The 18,172-nt window shown below is 40.6% G+C and overlaps 2 protein-coding genes across 3 annotated transcripts; one reads left to right on the plus strand and one right to left on the minus strand.

Moving 5' to 3' along the window:
• The first annotated feature begins 46 nt into the window (after positions 1 to 46).
• Positions 47 to 8,382, plus strand: LOC136429751 (WD repeat domain phosphoinositide-interacting protein 4-like). Of its 2 annotated transcripts, XM_066419707.1 has the most exons (11): positions 47 to 256; positions 842 to 916; positions 1,301 to 1,405; positions 1,999 to 2,086; positions 2,454 to 2,548; positions 3,216 to 3,295; positions 3,810 to 3,932; positions 4,919 to 5,004; positions 5,530 to 5,631; positions 6,368 to 6,486; positions 7,498 to 8,382. In XM_066419707.1, exons 1-11 carry the CDS (start codon positions 208 to 210, stop codon positions 7,605 to 7,607), a joined length of 1,032 nt encoding a protein of 343 aa, XP_066275804.1. In that variant the 5' UTR covers positions 47 to 207; the 3' UTR covers positions 7,608 to 8,382. The 2 variants fall into 2 exon arrangements, with proteins under 2 accessions (XP_066275804.1, XP_066275805.1); XM_066419708.1 differs by lacking the exons at positions 6,368 to 6,486; positions 7,498 to 8,382 and adding an exon at positions 6,244 to 6,334.
• Positions 8,383 to 8,754: 372 nt separating this feature from the next.
• On the minus strand, positions 8,755 to 17,811 carry LOC136429193 (uncharacterized). Its single transcript, XM_066419070.1, has 7 exons — positions 17,460 to 17,811; positions 16,863 to 17,069; positions 15,653 to 16,407; positions 15,120 to 15,232; positions 13,189 to 13,371; positions 9,184 to 9,326; positions 8,755 to 8,962 (listed from the first exon to the last, which is right to left on the minus strand). Exons 1-7 carry the CDS (start codon positions 17,708 to 17,710, stop codon positions 8,878 to 8,880), a joined length of 1,737 nt encoding a protein of 578 aa, XP_066275167.1. The 5' UTR covers positions 17,711 to 17,811; the 3' UTR covers positions 8,755 to 8,877.
• Positions 17,812 to 18,172: the final 361 nt, after the last annotated feature.

Consider the following 18,172-nt stretch of genomic DNA (forward strand, 5'->3'; position numbering starts at 1 on the left):
GGGGCATGGTGGGTAATGTTACCCACAAGTCACCGCGAGGTGTCACCTCTGACCTCTCACTGATATCCAAAACATTCCCACGACATCAGCTGTTCTTCCGCGGTTTTCGTACAATTCCTCCGTTCTTTCGACGCTCCGGTGGTTTATTTCTCCTCCCTGACGTAGCACACACACCAGGGAACGCGAAGGGCGACAGGACAGCCGACAATGTCGTCGGATCGCGTCATAAACAGCCTGAGATTCAACCAGGACCACGGTGAGAATCATCATGTCCCTTCTTTTGTTTTGGAGGAAAGAAAGTAATCTCCAAGCAGATGTGAGGATCCGGTCGGTGTTTTACGCCTGGTTTTGCCACAATAAGTACTCTTTTCTAGTTCGTGTATTGTGTTTTTCATAACTAGATGCAATACTAAAAAAGAGTGTTGCAAAACCAAGCATTAAGTACAGAGTCCGATCCTTCAAAAAAAAGTTACATCTGCTTGGAGATTAGAAAGAAAGTGACACAGTTGTTTCTAGTCAAAAGCATAACTTTTATCAAGTAGCCACGGTGACTCTGGTGGGAAGACGTGTTTACTTGTATATTATACAGTGTCTTCCAACAGAGGAAGACACTGTATTATATACTGGTAAACACGTCTTCCCACCAGACTCAGTTGCCACGGCTATACTTTTATGTAGTCTGTGTGACTCCGGTAGACTTGATAATTGCACCCTGGATCTATTAACCTTTAGCACTCTGAAGTAGCTGTTAACCACCCATTCCCTATAATCTGGTTATGATTAGTTACAGAGTTAGGCAGCAGGGAGAAGGTTAAAGGCTACTTGTTTGTTGCCCCTTCAGGTTGCTTCACCTGTGCCATGGACGACGGGTTCAGGCTGTACAATGTGGAGCCACTGGTGGAGAAACTCAGTCTGGGTGGGTACGGATCCAGGATGTTTCTGTCAAATATAGGAGTGACAGAAGCACTTCACTGCACATTGGCACTTTTGACAGGATGTTCTTCGTCTTCTCTGTGCCGCTACCTTTAACGTAGCTTGCAAATTGACCGCTCTGCCACCTGAGCTGTTGCTGTATCAATCAATCAATCAATCAATCAATTTATTAACCGTTCAATGGTTTTATTCACTAATTTGCTTTTAGTGGACATTTGTTGTTTCAAAGGTATTCATGTGCATCCTTTCAATAAGACTTTTCCACTATTGACAGGATGTTCCTGTCAATAGCAATGTTTTCTCCGTAGTGTCTCTTTCTCAATCTAGTGTAGTGTGCCCAAAGCTTGTTATGTTATTTCCTCCCCAGCCCATAACGAGGTTGGGAGTGTGTCCCAGGTAGAGATGCTGCACAGATGTAATGTGGTGGCTGTTGTTGGGGGAGGGAACAAACCAAAGTTTGCTGAAAATACAGGTAGGTATGATAATATCTCCTCCTCAATCTCTCTCTCTCTCTCTCTCTCTCTCTTTCTCTCTCTCTCTCAGTCCCTCTCTATCCTACTCTCGCTTTCTATTCCTCTCACTTTCAAATCTTTCTGTCCCTCGTTTTCTTTGCCTTTTACTTTCTTTTTTTCTCTCTCTCCCTCTTACTGTCTCTTCCTCTTTCTTTATCTCTCTCTCCCTCTGTCTCTTCCTCTTTCTTTATCTCTCTCTCCCTCTGTCTCTTCCTTTTTCTTGATCTCTCTCTCCCTCTTACTGTCTCTTCTTCCTCTTTCTTTATCCCTCTCTCCCTCTTACTGTCTCTTCCTCTTTCTTTTTTCTCTCTCTCCCGCTTACTGTCTCTTCCTCTTTCTTTATCTCTCTCTCCCTCTTACTGTCTCTTCCTCTTTCTTTATCTCTCTCTCCCTCTTACTGTCTCTTCCTCTTTCTTTATCTCTCTCTCTCTCCCTCTTGCTTTGTCTTCCTCTCTGTCTTTCATTCATGTTCTGTATTTATTTATTTTAACATAAGAATGCTGAGAAGGAAAACTTTATAGTCAATGTGATGTGTTTGTTACGTGTTCTCCAGTGCTGATCTGGGATGACAAGCAGAAGAAGTTTGTGATCGAGCTGACGTTCACCCAGCCTGTCACCGCCGTCAGACTCAGGAGGAACAAGTCAGTCTTTTAAGCTTTACGCAGTATCATTAATGATTATTTTTGTGATACTATAGAATAAGTTACTCCAACAGAACAAAGAGTATTAAGCAGATCAAACAATGTTTTGTTATTTCTTCTCAGTGAACTTCAGTAAAAGATGCAAACCCCAAATGTTTTTGATTTTCGTTGTTGAATCTGTCATCTACTTACAAAAAGACAAAATATATAGACATCAGTTCTTTTTATTTCAGTTCAGATTTTTGGGACAGATGGGATGGAATTTTTGTCAGTCCCAACAAGGAAATTTGCCTCCCTATACTTCGAGGGGAGTACTGGAAGAAAACGAACCAAACTTTGTAAAACAATCTGTATTGTTTCCCTCCAGGATCATAGTAGCAGTGCGCAGCAGGATCTTTGTGTTCCGTTACCCAGACAACACCAGTAAGCTGTTTGAGTTCGACACCAGGGACAATCCCAGAGGTAAGGCGGTCCATGCACTCCTTAATTGGCTAATACAGTCAAACTTGTCTAAGACGACCACCCCGGGGACCTATCTAAAGTGGTCATCTTAGACAAGTGGTCTTCTTAGAAATAATGCAAAATGACAAGATACGACAGACACACAAATTTCAAAGTTAATGGTGTTTAATTACATGTGGTGCAAAGTACTTGACATGAGTTTTACATACGAAAAAAATCGGGACCGACCGAAATCGGTCGTCTTGAGCCGATGGTCGTCTTTTGGATGTGGTCGTTAGACCAGGTTTGACTGTACCTAAGGAACCATCAGCTGTCACTTTTTTCTACTTACTGTACTAAAAAACTTTGTAATGCAAACTCCACTGTCCTGGGCTGTAATGGCCTTCGGCTGGCAGCAGATGTTGGGCAGGCCGCTATAAATGCCTGACAGCCTAGATGTTGTAAGTAGTGTTGCAGATATTTTCATTCAAATTCCATCTGTAGCTGGTCATACAAGAGTCAAAACTTGTCCTTCAATTAGGCTGATAAAGGTGATTGAGGGTATACATGGTTTTAACCTGGTATACTTGACCCAAGGACGCTTATGTATGATGTCCTTGCTTGACATTACCTAGAACAAATTAATCCTTTATTGTCAAGTTGATAATTTCTATACTCCCCCCTCCAGGTCTAGTGGAAGTGTCCCCCAGCACGGATCATCAGATCATGGTGTTCCCTGCACACAAGTGCGGCAGTCTTCAGATTGTGGTCAGTACAAGCTTCTTTTTACCATTCAATCAGTAACACAAAGCGCTGTCGCACAAAGCGCTGTCGCACAAAGCGCTGTCGCACAAAGCGCTGTCGCACAAAGCGCTGTCGCACAAAGCGCTGTCGCACAAAGCGCTGTTGCACAAAGCGCTGGCGCACAAAGCGCTGTCGCACAAAGCGCTGTCGCACAAAGCGCTGTCACACAAAGTACTGTCACACAAAGTACTGTAACTGTAGAATGGAAACATTTGGTGGAGGAGCTTTAGTTTTGAAAATTCTAATGTAGATGTGTAAAATCTATCCACTAGTACTATTAGTCACTGGCAACAGATAGTGGCTGCTTTCTGAAACGTCTGAACGTTTACAAATCTTATCCAGCTGCTCAGGTAACTTTTGCATTTTGTATCTTATCATGTCCTGTATGTCTAATCTTCATCAACATATCCCAGCCATCATAATGGTTACCTGTAAGAAATCCGTTCTTTTTTTCATCTTTTTCTTCGTTTCTGTCCAGGACATTGCTACAACAGAGGAGAACATCTCCAGCTCCCCCGTCACCCTGACGGCCCACCAGTCAGAGATCGCCTGCATAGCTGTCAATCAGCAGGGCACCAAACTGGCCTCCGCCTCCAAAAAGGTCAGCTGTACATTTGTCAGTGCTGTGATGTTATGTAATATAACCTGTGTTTACACAATCTCTCGCTGACTGGGGTTAATGACCCTCTCCCCCTAGGGATGGCTTACATTCTGATAAAACTACACTTTGCATGACTGTCTATATGACTGATCATGTACAAGTCTGTGCAAGCAACGTTAGGCTGTCCCTTGCCCTTGAGACAAAGTCCTTCACAGAATGTCTGTATCTGTATAGCTGGTATAACTGCCCTTCGGCGTAGCACACCAGCTTCGCAGGCATGCGGCGCGGATGCAGCTGGTTCTATTACACTAAACGGCCTGTCACACCTAACTTTTTCACATATGACTGCAACCGTTCTTTAAAGCTATTTAGTAAAGGTGTTCCTACAGTATTTGATGACAACGTGTTCCGTTCTACTATGGTTCTCGGGAAATACGAATTGTTGAACACATCAATCCTTGGTCACAAGTCGATCTGTCAGAAGATATCTGTTGCAAAACGTATAGCATCAGGAACACAGTGTGTTAGGGAAGACAGGCTGGGATTAGGAATAGAGAGGAGAGGACATGAGTTTGCTGTTATAAAAGATCTTTTCCCTCAGCCATGACAATTGGTGTCTATCTTCCCTGACAATCTTTTTTTTTTCTGATGGAATGATAGCTTTACCGTTCGGACACTGACTTCATCGGGTTTACTTGTTATGTCAAAGGGTATTTTCTCATGTTGAGTTTAAGTTGAGTTTTATTTAGATCCACAATTCTCATACAGATGAACATAGATAAAAACCTAATCGTTGAGATTACTAGAGGAGAAGAACCAAACTTCCAAATAGTGAAGAAAATGACTGAGGATAGAGCAATATGAAGATCGTTCATAGCAAGGATGACAACTTACAGGCGTCTGGGTGAGAGATGTGAGAGGATAACCATATGTGAGTGAGTGATGTACCACACTGCAGTAGAATAGCATTTTCTTCTTCAACCCAGGGTACCTTGATCCGTATCTGGGACGCCCAGACTAAGAAGATGCTGCATGAGCTGAGGAGAGGTTCTGACCCTGCCACTCTGTACTGGTGAGTTATGCTCAGATGAGTTCTTTAAATTTGAACTCCTTTAGTACAGAGGTTTCTCAAAGTGCATGTCAAATAAGCTAAGCTTGAGGGTGGCTTCGGTGGTTTTGTGGTTAGGGCTGTTGGCTTTGAATTTAAAGGCTCTGTATTTGAACCCAACTGTTGTGCCCTTGGGAAAGGCACTTTACACCTATTTCCTCACTTGACTGAGGTGAAAATGAGTACCTAGCTTGGGTTAGGGACGTATTCTCGGATTGGACATAAAGCCGGAGGTCCCGTGTTTGAGGAGAGTCACACCTACATGTAAGCACACCACACTTATCGAAAAGATTAGGGGTCCATGGCCATCAAAATGTGAATATATCAATGCTAACAGTCTCGTCTTATGCAGCTTGTACTTACTTTACAAAAGTTGTGCCCAAAAGCAGTTTACTGGGTATGTAGAACAAACAAGACCCCCCCCCCCCTTCCAGCTGTGTGATGAAATTCATGTTGGTGTTGAGGAAGTCCCCCGTTCCTCCTTTGCAGCATCACCTTCAGCCATGACAGCTCGTACCTGTGTGCGTCCAGCGACAAGGGAACCATCCACATCTTCGCTCTGAAGGACACCTCGCTCAACAAGAGATCAACGTATGTAATATGAATGTTCTTTTATAATGCCAAACTTTATTTTGAAGTGACCCTATATCTCATGTTACACGTAGAGAGACGAAAACACAGCAAATGGTCCAATTCTTTTTAAAAGTTTTTTTCAGCGAATTGTGAAACTCTAAATAAGTAACCAAGAAACTACACTGTCTTGACTTGGCATGTTTTCTTGCCATTGATGTAACACAAAGTTAAATGTATGTCTCTGTAGTGTCACTTGTATCATGTCAATGATCAACTCAATGACGTTGGCGTGGCGTAATGGTTAGAGCTCACCATGCCCGACGTTGTGCCCTTGGGAAAGGCACTTTACACTACCTTCCCGAACGGTAGAGTGACCCCCACCGAGCCTATTCGGCTAATCTGTCAAACTGTGTGCCAAAAATCACACTGCGGATTCGGTTGCCGATGTGCCAACATCTAGCACATTTGCCACTGAGAACGTTAAAGTTTTTTTTTAAGGATCAAATTCTGTGATTGTTTAACCCTCTTCTCTCTGAGCTGTCACTGAGTCAGCTACAAATATGATCGGGTTATGAGTGAATCCCAAGCAGGGAGATGGTTGATTAACTTTTGACTGTTTTTTCCCTGCAGCCTGTGTAAGGTAGGATTCCTGGGCCAGTATGTGGAGTCCCAGTGGGGCCTGGCTAACTTCAGACGGATTGATTAAAGGGTTGGTTAAAGGTTGATTAACTTTTGACTTTTTTTCCCTCTGCAGTCTGCGTAAAGTAGGATTTCTGGGCCAGTATGTGGAGTCCCAGTGGGGCCTGGCCAACTTCACGGTGCCGCCGGAGTGTGCCTGTATCTGTGCGTTTGGACCCAACTCCTCTGTTATAGGTCAGTACAGACATAACTACATGTTATGCCTTTCACACTTACATTCTTTCAAGGAATCAATTCTAGTCACTTCCAGCAGTTCCTCCTAGCCTTCTATCTAAACACATTTTTTTAGTGAGTTTGTGAACTTTGCAAACATTAGAAATAACAGTTCACCCTTTAATAGATATGACCTCTGACCTCCAAACGCACTTGCTTATTTTATCCTGTGTATATAATAGCGACTCAACGATGTTAAATTGTAAAATTGACTTAATCATGATTGATAGTAACATTGCACAAATAGTGATGTGTAAATTGCCATGCCATGTATTTGTCTGTCCCTAACTGTTGACTCTTAACATCAGCTGTGCTGCCTCGAGAGTCAGTGTAGTGTACTGTGACATTTGACAATAAATAAAATTATTAAAAAAACTACATGTACTTCCACCTTGGTGCTCATCTCCTGAAACATCATTTGTATTATAGTTGGTCTGTGAACACGGTGACTTTGTAAAAACCTATGTGGGTATTTCAGAATCTGTTTTTTTACTCCGCAAGGGCAGGCCTTGGCCAAGAAACTTATCAAACTTTGGAAAAGATCTTGATTCATAATACTTAAACAGACCTAGGGGAACGTTACCTACTTTGTTTGGGGTTTTCCCCCAGGGCTCATTGAAAATCACCAGCTGGCGACATGATTCCCCTGGTGAAATAAAATAAACAAACAAACAAACAAATCACAAGCATGATGTTGGCTGTTGTCATCTTGTTCTCCCAGTCCAGCTTCATGTTATCTTTACTTATTTTGGATTAGGAAATACAGTAAACCAAGACAATGAATCGAAATGGCCTTGTCACTCACTCTTCTCTCCAACAGCCCTTTCTAAGCTGCTTGAATATTTACTTAATTCTGATGAAGACTTTTGAATAAAAGGTCGAAACCGGTAAATCGTTGTGTCTCAGCCTTCATCCTTCTGACGCCCAATCGATTATGAATATTTACTGAATGTTTCTACTATTTTCTCCCAGCGATCTGTGTGGACGGTACCTTCCATAAGTACGTCTTCACACCGGAGGGAAACTGCAACAGAGAGGCGTATGATGTCTTCTTGGACGTGGGCGATGACACCCACTTCTAGACAATAGCTTAGTGCATAGTGTCAGAGACAGTAGAGAATTTGATCTTGCAGAAAGAGATCAGGGTGCTAGGAATGTGTTATATTAGGGAAGTTTCCCATTTATAAATCTTAAAAGTTTGAAGTCAATTTATTGATCTAAAGTGGAATGAATCGAAGTTGACATCTTTTAAGAGGATATCTTAGAATTTACAGACTCTAATCAGAATTTCTACTGTTGGAGAGATTCAACAATTTTGATTGAAATCTCTACCCTGACAATATATTATATAGCGTTATATATATAAACACCAAAACTTGTATATACACTGATGAATGTTAGTTTGCTAAGTGTAAAGACTAAATGTCTATTATTTATTTGCCATTTTGTAAAGTTTTATCTTATTCTGTAAATTTCTTATCTAATTTGTATGTCATTTTTTTTCCAACAACTGCAATGTGAGATGACTTTTTGCTGCAATCCTTTTAACCTTCTCCCTGCTGCCTAACTCTGTTACCAATAGAGAACTGGGTGCCAAATGGCTACGTCAGTGTGCTAAAGGTTAAATCAAGTAAATGTGGAACAAGCCAAGTACATGTGTAACTGAATCAATCATTCAATGTCTTTTTTTTCTTTAACTTGCAAAACATAAAGATAATATGTATAGATATTGGTCCCTTTAGGACTTTGGTCCATTCACCTTGAATATGTACTGCAATAAAATACCTTGCAACTGACCTGTCTTACTGTTTATAATCTCAAAGCAAATACATGAACCAGAACTGCATTAACTGAAAAGCATCATCATGGTCTTTCTTGCAACACGAGTCATGTTACTGCACAACTGCACCTAGTATAGAACCTAATAAAATTTCCCATATAAATACTTTTAACGTACATTTTGTAGATTTAATCGACAGGCTACAAGGCAACTTCCATGTAAGAAACTCTCTGATTTTGATCACCTGAACTAAAATATGATTTACCCGAAATATACTCTGTAAAGCAGCCTTTAGATTTTCCAACAATTATCTACATCTCTATCAGTCCTGTACATACATATTCAACTACTTAAGTCACAACATCGCCAATCATATAACAATATGGCAATCAACAGATAAAATCTAATATTCTTGACTAAACACCAAAATATAATCTGTATATAAACTATAGCATGTGTCATAGGTTAAAGGCTGAGGGTCAATCCAGCAGGTGCTTGCAGTTTGGGGTCAAAAGTTGAAGGTCAGTCCAGCAGGTGCCTGTAGTGTTGGATCATAGGCCAAAGGTTAAAGGTCAGCCCAGCAGGTGCCTGTAGTGTGGGTTCACGTCCAAGCTGCAGTTCTGACAGGGGAACTCTTTGGTTAGGAATGGCTCGTACCTGCATGAGATAGAACATTATGCTTCACATACTGTAGATGCATCTACTTTCGGGGTGGTTTCATTTCACAGTAGGAGGAAAAAGCTGGTCTGCACAGTGTTTAGTGTTAAAACAATTTGGCAGTACAGTAGAATGGAAAAAAAAACTGGCGATTTCGTGGTATGAGGTCACAAAACTACAGCAAAGGTTTCAAGATTTACAGTAGTAGGAAATCCACTTACCAAAAGTTGATGGCGAGATTCCTGTGCTGGGTGGAGCTGGGGTAAGACTGGACCTCGTGCCACCAGTGTGCCGGCATGTACAGCACCTCTCCCTCCTCTATAGTACAGTTCATAGGCACGGCTTCAGCAAACTTAGGGAACCTCTGTGTAAGGAACAAATAGTACAGTGTTATACACAGGTGCCACATGAGTGTGCTGGTATGTACATCACCTCTCCCTCTATAGTACAGTTCACAGGCAAACTTAGGGAACCTTTGTTTATTAGGTACAAACAGAATAAAGTTTTAAAGACCAAAGCTCAAAGATATGAAACCATCGGCTCTAGAAGTATTCGTGTAGTTATTTTCCAACTATCACTAAACCGTCAAGAATAACAAAAACCTCAGCGACATTGATAGATAACATATTGACGAATTCTTTAACGAGCCCATGCACATCAGGTCTCCTTGTTACAGATATATCTGATCATCTTCCAATATTCCACATTATAGAATATGTATGTAATAGAGACAAGAAAATTGAATATGAAAAACGCAAGTGCAGGAAATTCAATAGAAAAAATATTGATAGTTTTAAACATGTTTTATCCGAGGAAACTTGGGATTGTGTACAAAACAACACAAATGCAAATTCTGCTTATTGTGACTTCATGCAAATTTTTAATTCACACTTTGACACATGTTTCCCCCTATCAAACTCTACAGCAAAGCAAAATCTAGGCATCGACAAGCCTTGGTTTACTACAGGTCTCCGCAAGTCCTCTAAAATGAAAAATAGACTCTACAAGAAATATTTAAAAAATCCTACACCAACAAAACTGCATAGTTACAAATCGTACAGAAACAAATTCAACAGGCTGATTCGTAATTGCAAAAGGAAATATTACCAAGACCAATTTACAGCTGCATCCACTAACATACGAAAAACCTGGAAACTAATCAATGAAATTATGAACAGGAAAAAGGCAACTAATATTCTTCCGAATAAATTTATTGATGGGGAATAGACCGATCCCAAAGCCACGCCCCCTGTTCGATTTCGAACACCTCCGTCAAAAACAGGGTTTGACGGACCAAACATGGCCGCCGCGGCAAGGTTGAAAATAATGCCACTGACTTGGGTTTAGCTTTTGTGGCACTGAAACCCTTTCAGAGCGGGCCAAATAAGAATGCTATGTCTTCTTTGTTGAAGGCTGTATCCACCGGGTAGAGTTGTTTAAGGAGGAGGTAGGTGCAGTTGCGGTGAGAGCGTAATGTTTTCGGTCAATGTTAAAGCGGTATGCGCCGCATAGCTTTCCCTTGTCGGTGGGCATCAGCGCCCAGTTTCTGAGAAGCAGGCGATGCACGTGTAAAACAGGGTTCATATATCTGTGACAGGGTTCCCACTGTATTGACTGCATGCATAACAGCTGCATTGTATTCAGTAACTAAGAATTAAAATGCATCCTTTTACTTCCCTGTTCACTTTCAAGTTAACCAGTTTCACACACCAGTAACTGAAGAGACGAAACTCTGCGCTAGCGGACTTTGTAGTAAGTCAGCATGTGGTTCAAGCTTCCTCCCCTTGAGTGCCCGATCTATTTTCTTTTTAAATTCGTTTTTGTTCTGAGCATGCATTCAACCAATACAGTGGAAAACCTGTCCCAGATATACGTACCCTGCTTTACACGCGCCATTTCTGCCCCGCCAACGCTGTTTTTGACGGAGGTGGGCTAAATAGAACAGGGGGTTCTATCGGTCTTCTATTCGTTCGATATGGTGTTCGACAGGATCGGTCTATTGGAGGTATCTGATCCAAAAGCCATAGTAGACAAATTTAATGATTTTTTTGTAAACATTGGCCCCTCTCTTGCAAAAGAAATTGATGAAACAGATATTTCTCCTGAGTCATACCTTTTAAATTCGTACCCACCTATAAGCTCTTTTGAAGAACCCACCGCAACGGAAATCCATGATATAATTATGAATTTAAAAAACGCAGCTCCTGGCCAAGACGAAATAAGTGCCTTGCTGTTAAAACAGATTGTTCCCGAAATTCTAGAGCCAATAACACATGTTTTTAAGACTTCTCTGAGAAACGGAGTAGTGCCAGCAGACCTTAAAATAGCCAAAGTTATACCATTGTACAAAGCCGGAGATCCGTGTGTTTTCACCAATTATCGTCCAATATCAATCTTACCGGCCTTCTCAAAAATCTTGGAAAAAGTAGTTTATAAACGGATTGTGAATCACCTTGAAATCAATAATATATTATATGCGCATCAATATGGATTTCGAAAAAAATACTCGACATATATGGCACTCTTGCAACTTGTTGACAAAATCACCACATCCTTAGAAAATAACGAATACACGATAGGAATATTTCTTGACCTTTCCAAAGCATTCGATACAGTAGATCACAACATACTTCTCAACAAACTATTCACCTATGGATTTACCGACTCTGCCCTTCGTTGGCTAAAAGACTACTTAACTAACAGAAAACAGTTCGTCTCTAATAGAAATAATATTTCCTCCCAAAATGTCTTAACATGTGGCGTACCACAAGGATCCATTCTTGGTCCCCTCTTGTTTTTAATTTATGTTAACGACTTGGCATCAGTATCAAATAAATTATTTGCTCTGTTATTTGCAGATGATACAAACTTATTTATGTCCCACAAAAACTTTGACACGTTAGTAACATCTATGAATAATGAATTGTATAAGATAAATCAATGGTTCAAGGCAAATAAATTGTCCCTTAACGTAAAAAAAACTAATTTTATTATCTTTGTAGGAAGGAACAAGAAATACGATAAAGAAAAGGCTAGGATCTATATTAATGACAATGCTATCAATCAAGTAAGTCACACCCGTTTTTTAGGCGTTATTATAGACGAGAAACTTTCATGGAAGAACCAAATTGATTTTGTTTGCAAAAAAATTTCCAAAAACATAGGCATCATTAGAAAAGTCAAATCTTTGCTGTCACGAAACATATTTATGGTTCTTTATTACAGTTTGATTTACCCTTATCTAACTTATTGCAACATAATTTGGGGTAGTACGTACACAACATCCATCAATCCTGTTTACCTCCTTCAAAAGCGCTTTGTACGAATAGCAGCCAATGCGTCATTCACAGCACACACAGCAGCTCTGTTTCGTGATTTAAATGTTATGACTGTATTTGACATCAATAAATTTCAAATTGCCTTATTTGTCCATAAAATTGTCCATAATAGCTCTTCCCTACCTGAACAATACAAAGGTCTTTTAAATTTCAACTCAGATATCCATCACCACTATACGAGACAACATAATCTTTTAAGATCAATTAAGACAAAAACTACTCAAAAACAACATACAATAATGTTTAGAGGCCCCACCGTATGGAACAATCTCAGCCAAATTCTACAGTCCTGCTCGTCTTTACCTAGTTTCAAAAAACCTTTAAAGATAGATGTCATAGAACATCCAAGTATTACTTTCTCCTGATTTGTTTGTTTTCCTTGTTTTCCACTTTTCCTTTGGTATCTGATGACAAAATAATTCATATGATTGTTATTTTTGTATAATTTTGACCTATTTCTTTATAAATTGTTATTCATTATAATACTTATTATGTTTACAACTCATAATTTACTTTGTAGTTCCTCCTCTTTTCATTTGTTTCATTAGGATTTATGTTAAAATTCCAATTTCTTCTTTCGTTAGTTTTTCTTAGTTTCGATGATATATAATTTTGTAAAAATCCCATTTGAGTAGTTTAGGGGAGGCCCCCGAAAAGCCGTATAGGCTTCTGGCCTCTCCTGCATGTATTCTTTACTCTATTTCTCTTTGTTTTTTTATATTGTACATATGCGAAGAAACAATAAACAATAAACAAAGTAACTGGAGCCCTCTGATTAAACACAAAAATCTATACAGTCATGATAATTGACAAAGCACATTTTGCATTTCACCACATTGTAGAGAACTTTGAAATAATCCATGTAAGTTGAACCTTCTTAGTTCTTACCTTAAAGTTAGGCTTAAGGATGTCCACAGGAGACATGGCAAAGGTGCCTACCTCCAGCAGGGTTTTCCTGCGGAACTTCCCAGTCCTGTTGTTGAACCACAGGATGGCGTCAAGGATCGGTGCCTCGTACAGCCTGGTGCTGTCGTGGGGCTCAAACAGGATCACCTCTTTCTTCCCACTTATCTGGAGAGAAAATAGAATAATGTTAGGTGTAAACATGCATGGGTTAAGAAATACATACCAACGCGGCCGCGACCGGCATGAAATGGGACCACACAGAGCCCAATCCCTGCCCATGGCGACCGCCTCATTTTAAAGCATGTGTCGCATCGAATACAAATGTCAATATAAAAAAATGACAGGTTCATGCATGTTGCTCAGAGGTTTCACACTAGCTGTTATGTTTATTACATGTATTGCAGTAGTAAACAAGCCGCTAGGGGACCCATAATCTAATCATTTCCTTGTCTCATCAAGACCTACCCACCTACCAAATATCAAGACAATCCATCCAGGCCTTCTCCAGTTATTCTGCTATTTTACACACCCACACACATACAAACGCTACCCTCTGCATAACCTTCTCGGCGAAGGTAATTAAATGTGAACATGGACATCTTTTCCTTCTGTATATTCTAAGGTAAAACCTGCACTCTTGTCATGGTGGATGCTTGGAGATGATATAAAACTAAAAACAAATACTATTTGAGAAAATTAAGAAATCATGTGATTGGGCATGCTGTTTCAGGCACACTTCTGCTGTAGAGTTGTTCACCATCAGGAGTGTAACAGGGGCCCTGATGCCTGTTTACTGTGCAGAGATCTAGAGGGGAAAACAAGTCCACCGACCAACAAATAAAGATCAAAGATGAAGAGTCACCATTTCCATGCTTGTCATTGGTCAAGAATGGGCCGATCATATCACACTGTTTCCCTTTACCATACTAATGATTCGTTTACAGTAATAACACTTTTCCAAGTAGCTCAAGTCAGAAAGATTTCCAATTGTGTTTTTAGAACAATATTATCAATTAACGAATTTTATCTCTAATTTAATGAATATTGACAAGTCATTCATAAATTTTATAGGCCATCAATGTTTCATTTAATTTCATTCATGTATTCGTTTTTGAACAGGCTTATGACCATTGGATGATCTGCCAATAATTGCATAAAGAGTGAATCTGAATTCTGATTGGTCTTAGATTTTTATTCATATTTCCAACAGCCAATCAGAAGTCAAAGATTTTAAAAAATGCAACCACAAATCAAATCAAAAGGCAAGACTGCCATAAACAAAAAGCTACATCACACACCAAAAGAGACAGGTAGGATGCTGTAGGAACAAAGTTTGTACAGTAAGAACTTCTGTAAGAAATCTAAACCTGTATGTGTTCAAAAGAACATTAAGTATGGGCCAAAGATAGGAAAGAAAACATGCAAACTGCAATGGTCAGGCTGCATGCATTGCATACTAACGAATTTTCAAAGCTAATCACTCTCCAAATGACTGTGTATCTCTGTTATATTGTATCTGACCCTTACCTCTTCCCTCATGACCTCAATGAAAAGCGGCCTGCGTGCCGATTTGAGCTTATCATGAATAAACAAAGGTTCAAACAAACAAACAAAAGAGATGATGTATCCGTTGCCTGTAGGAGCAGTGCATTAATCTGTACAGTAACGAAGAACTCAGTTTCGAGATCTAAACCTGTATTGTAAGTGTTCAAAAGAACATTAAATATGGGTTAGAGATAGAAAAAAACATGCAACCGGCACAATTCACAATCAAAAGTTGTATGTAATACAGGAAGCTAGGTCACACACCGAAAGAAAGAGGTAGGTTAGTATCATTTGTGAGTCAATCTCACACTGTACAGGAAGAACGGTACATCATATTATGTGCTGTAAGTGTAAATTCAATGTCTTACCTGGCACAGTAGGTTTTCCCAGGGGTCAAAGTGCAGCTTGCCGAGCGTGTTGCCGTCGCTGAGCCACATGTTCAGATCGTGCCAGGTCAGCAGGTCAGTCACGAACGGAAAACCTGAAGATACAAAAAGGCCCACCTTGATAATACAGTTGTAACATCCCAATTTCTTCTAAACATTAGTGCATTAGATATGAGATCTATGAAGATTGCCATCCGAAACATCAAGTCTCCCGATGGTCTCAAATTGGTATGCTGTCAGCTTTTCATCAAGCTTGCCTGCCGTTAGCTTTAGTCGCTCCCCAATGAATGGGTACGTGCCTGTATTGGGAGAGGTCTACCATAAGGATGGGGCTAAAGCTAACATTTCATACGTAAAAATAATACAGAATGAGAAAATGACGTCAAGAAACTAACAGCAAGTGAGTGAGAATTGCACAAAATGTGAACTAGATTTTCTTTTTTTACAATATCCTTAAGTGACTTGACCTGACCATGATATGTATAGCCAGAAACAGTAACAAGCCTTGTGTTCACCAGGAATGTCTGCCTGTAATGACGGCATGTACTGTGGAATCGATGAGTACTCCAGGTACGCCGAGATGTTCTTCACCTCCATCCTTGACGTCTCCTCTATCATGTCCAGGAACTTCCCCAATTCCAGGTTCATGGTCGCCGGCCGCACCACAACCAAGTCCGGAAACGGCAGCTTGTCTCGGAGTTGGAGGGGAATCTGGAACGTACCAAAATCCTCCCACAGGGAGGCGTCCTCCACTCCCTCATACTCCCCTCCAGAAGTCAGCTTTATGCGGACTTCTTTCTTGCCTAATCTTTCCCTGAGGAATTCGCTGGACCACTTTTTGAGGACATTCCACTGGTCCATTGCTCCCTTGATTATGACTGGCCGCGAATGTTTGATGTAGTTGTGGAAGAACTCTGCGCGTGTGGGCATGGGTATTCTCTCACATTCTACTATTCTATCCGAAACTTTCTGTTTTCCTGATGAGCTTGGTGATTCCATTCTCTCTCTGCCACCATTTTCAACATTAAGTGTGACAGAGTCTGAGTGTCGATATTCCCCTACAGTCCTGAACTCATCGTGGACTTCATATAAACCACAGGTCTCAGCCTCTGTAGGCGCTGTGTGGCTGTTGACCATGTACTGTTCTGTTGTGTTGGTCAGACCAAACTTCACACCCATGGTAAAACTGCTGACATCAGAAACATGGAAGATGTTCCCCAGGATTTCTTCTCTATGGAGGCCTTGGAATGTTAAGTCTCCTTCAAGAGTTCTGTCAAGTAAGAGAAGAAAGAAAAAAGTTCAAACATTAACATTTATCAAGAAAAAAATCCATAGATTTACACCACAGGGAGTAGACAGCAATTGTTTCAGCAACTATCTTATTGTCCTCAAACACATAGATCTGATTCTGCTATCCTGTACCTGTCCTTGGTGCTGATCATGTAGCTACATGGTCTTTTATCAATGTGTAACATACAAGTTATGTATGTCAGATACCTAGGCGGAATGAAGTATTGTTGTTGACTTGTCTGCGTGTCTGTCTGTCTGTCTGTGTGTGTGTGTATGTACGTATTTCTGACCTACTAAGCAGCATGGGTAAAGGATTATAGTCTGCCATCTCCTTGTTTTCATGATAGGTTTTGAATTATTATTTGATGGTGTTGAATTACATAACCATAATGATTATAGAATCGTATACAGTGAAATATATAACAATATTCACACCTGTAAGTGTTGCAGTTCTGGTTGAGGAACTCCACCATGACATCAGGCGACCTTGACTCTGTGTAAAAATATGCCCTTGGTTTGGCCTTGGGAGGCCGTATCAGATAGTTCCTCTCCGTGGGCGCTCGAGGGAAGAACGCGACTTCCTTGGGCTCACCTTCAAGTTCTCTATCAACTGCCCACTTCAATTTCTCTCCTGTCTCCCACCTGGGTGTTTAGCAAGGACAAAAAAATCAAGCAGTTTAAGTTCGATAGTTAACCTTCAAATGTTTGCAGTGAAATTAAGCCCCAACAAAAATAGATATATTTACAATACAAGGACTCAGATGATATGCTTGTCAAGTCCCAATTACATCACAGTCAAAAGTTGAGCACTAATGGTATTTGTAATGCAAGATTAGATCATCCACATATTGGGTCACTTTCCTTGGGAAGGTTTGGTGGTAGTGTAACTTGTTATATTGATAATCGTCATCACATCTTGTATGGTGTGTATTGATCACAAAACTAGTACATTCCCTTCAGAAATGGTGTTAATCTCTTCAATAAGTCCTTAGCTCGACTTCCTACCTTTATCAAATCGTAACAAAAACCTACCTGAAGTCTCCGTGAATCACTCCCACCATCACGCCCTCCTCGTATCGAAACGCCCTCTCCAGCGACACGAGGGTCGACACCACAGTCTCATTAACGGGCAACACGCCGGCAACGATACAGGCGTCTTGGAGAATCATCTCTACGTCCTGAGGCGAGAACTGGTATAAGGAGGAAGAGACTTGAAACTGGAGCGCGAGAAATAAGAATAATATCTTCAGAACCCGGGAAAGATGGTCGGTTCTAGGCGACATGTTGGATAACGGGTGTGCGGGAGACACGACACATTCGTTAGTTTTTTAAAACTTTCCCAAACATGCAAACTCCGGCTAAAAGTTGCAACACTCGCCGGACCCCAACAGCGCAACAAATCGAACGCAGAACGTACCGTTTGGGTTCCATCGTTCGAACGCTGGAGTTCGAAACCAATTTGACTTCAAATTTCACAATTTTTACAAGGTCGATAACTTGTACTAAAATCCTCTGTCTCTGTGTAATTGACTATCATCGTGTCACTTCTCATATTGCATGTGGTAGCCACAACAATGCAGCTTCTAATACCAAGTAATGTGTCTTGTGACACCTTGTCTTGCGAAATGTATCAAAAATGTAAGTAAAACGCGGGATAGTGTGCGTCCAGGCTGGTATTTCACCAACGTTATTTGCGTGTGGTCGCAGTTTTTTTAGGGGCAAACCCGTTGCTCCTCATATAACAT

The sequence above is a fragment of the Branchiostoma lanceolatum genome, chromosome 3, assembly GCF_035083965.1.
Source record: "Branchiostoma lanceolatum isolate klBraLanc5 chromosome 3, klBraLanc5.hap2, whole genome shotgun sequence".
Classification (NCBI taxonomy): domain Eukaryota; kingdom Metazoa; phylum Chordata; class Leptocardii; order Amphioxiformes; family Branchiostomatidae; genus Branchiostoma; species Branchiostoma lanceolatum.

Coding starts and splice junctions, on each gene's coding strand:
- LOC136429751 (XM_066419707.1), top strand. CDS start 208: ATGTCGTCGGATCGCGTCATAAACAGCCTGAGATTCAACCAGGACCAC. Junction 5,632..6,367: donor TCGCTCAACAAGAGATCAAC/GTATGTAATATG, acceptor TTCCCTCTGCAG/TCTGCGTAAAGTAGGATTTC. Junction 6,487..7,497: donor ACCCAACTCCTCTGTTATAG/GTCAGTACAGAC, acceptor ATTTTCTCCCAG/CGATCTGTGTGGACGGTACC.
- LOC136429193 (XM_066419070.1), bottom strand. CDS start 17,710: ATGTCGCCTAGAACCGACCATCTTTCCCGGGTTCTGAAGATATTATTC. Junction 17,070..17,459: donor GTGATTCACGGAGACTTCAG/GTAGGTTTTTGT, acceptor CTAAACACCCAG/GTGGGAGACAGGAGAGAAAT. Junction 13,372..15,119: donor GGGAAAACCTACTGTGCCAG/GTAAGACATTGA, acceptor TTTTCTCTCCAG/ATAAGTGGGAAGAAAGAGGT.